At 38.9% G+C, this 1,011-nt stretch overlaps 2 protein-coding genes across 2 annotated transcripts in view; both read right to left on the bottom strand.

Annotated features, from left to right (window-relative positions):
* The window catches only part of LOC107590314 (glycogen debranching enzyme-like), a 5,196-nt gene extending 4,845 nt beyond the window's left edge, over positions 1-351 (bottom strand). The window contains exons 1-2 of the mRNA XM_016279020.1: positions 249-351; positions 86-160 (exon numbers count right to left, since the gene is read on the bottom strand). Coding sequence (XP_016134506.1) covers positions 86-160; positions 249-351 — 178 coding nt within the window. The remainder of the gene's footprint in view (positions 1-85; positions 161-248) is intronic.
* Positions 352-731: 380 nt separating this feature from the next.
* The window catches only part of LOC107590315 (glycogen debranching enzyme-like), a 15,572-nt gene continuing 15,292 nt past the window's right edge, over positions 732-1,011 (bottom strand). The window contains exon 16 of the mRNA XM_016279021.1: positions 732-736. Within this exon, the coding sequence (XP_016134507.1) occupies positions 732-736 (5 nt within the window). The remainder of the gene's footprint in view (positions 737-1,011) is intronic.

Here is a 1,011-nt window from a genome sequence, read left to right on the forward strand (position 1 = left end):
CTAAAAAACATTTCCTTTCCTACCTCCCGCAGAGCTCCACCTTTATTCATCAGGCGAGAGCTCACGTAATCGATCATCCAATCACCTTGTCTGAGATTGTCACAGAATGGATGTCCAAGGTCATTTTTGGGCCGAATCTCAGACAACACTGACACAAAACCTGTGAGTAATGAAAGCACGAGGCTTATACAGTCACATAACTACTACAGTGACCCGAAACCAATCCTGTTACATGTGAATTTTGGTACCTTGTAGGCCTCCATACTTCAGCGGCATCCAGGATGGTATATTGTAGCAGCCGCCACCATCTTCCTGCTCCTCCGCATCACAGAGGAATAACAACACGTTCATCTCTGCCAGAGTCAGTTTGGACATTAAACTGCCACATAATTTAAAACAACAGGCCTTAGTGAGAGAATTGAATTGAAAGCAAATGAAATGATGCATATCATTATGTATTGAAATTAACTGTTAAACAGCACATATTTTGCCTTCTAAACAAATGAGAAGCAAATGAATAACTTTCATTGGTATTTCGCTTTCTAAACAAATGAATAACTGGGAATTGTATTTGAACACGATTAAGGTAAAAATGACTCACAAGTCTAGAGCTATTTTCAGGATGCCAGGCACATTGCTGTCAATCAGACTGCCGGATTTATACAGCCGGTTAAACTGTGAGAGTTGAGTTCGCAAGTAGCCGACCATTTTCTGAGAGTTTGGATCGAGACTCACCCTGTGAATTCAGTTACATGTTGAAATTAATTAATTCATGCTCATTTAAAAGAACAGTTCACCCAAAAACTCATGTGCTTTTAAACTAGGAAATGCTGTTATTTTTCAATGGAACACACAAAAAAACACTTCCCCATCTTTCAAGCTCCAAAAAGACGAAGGAGCACTATAAAAGCACCATACAAATAGTCTATACGATTAGTGCTCTTGTCCTTTTCGGAGCTTGAAATATGAAGTGATATGGAAAAATCTGGAAGTTTCTTGAAAATATATTGT

Source organism: Sinocyclocheilus grahami, unplaced genomic scaffold, assembly GCF_001515645.1.
Source record: "Sinocyclocheilus grahami isolate Dianchi unplaced genomic scaffold, SAMN03320097.WGS_v1.1 scaffold126.1, whole genome shotgun sequence".
Taxonomy (NCBI): domain Eukaryota; kingdom Metazoa; phylum Chordata; class Actinopteri; order Cypriniformes; family Cyprinidae; genus Sinocyclocheilus; species Sinocyclocheilus grahami.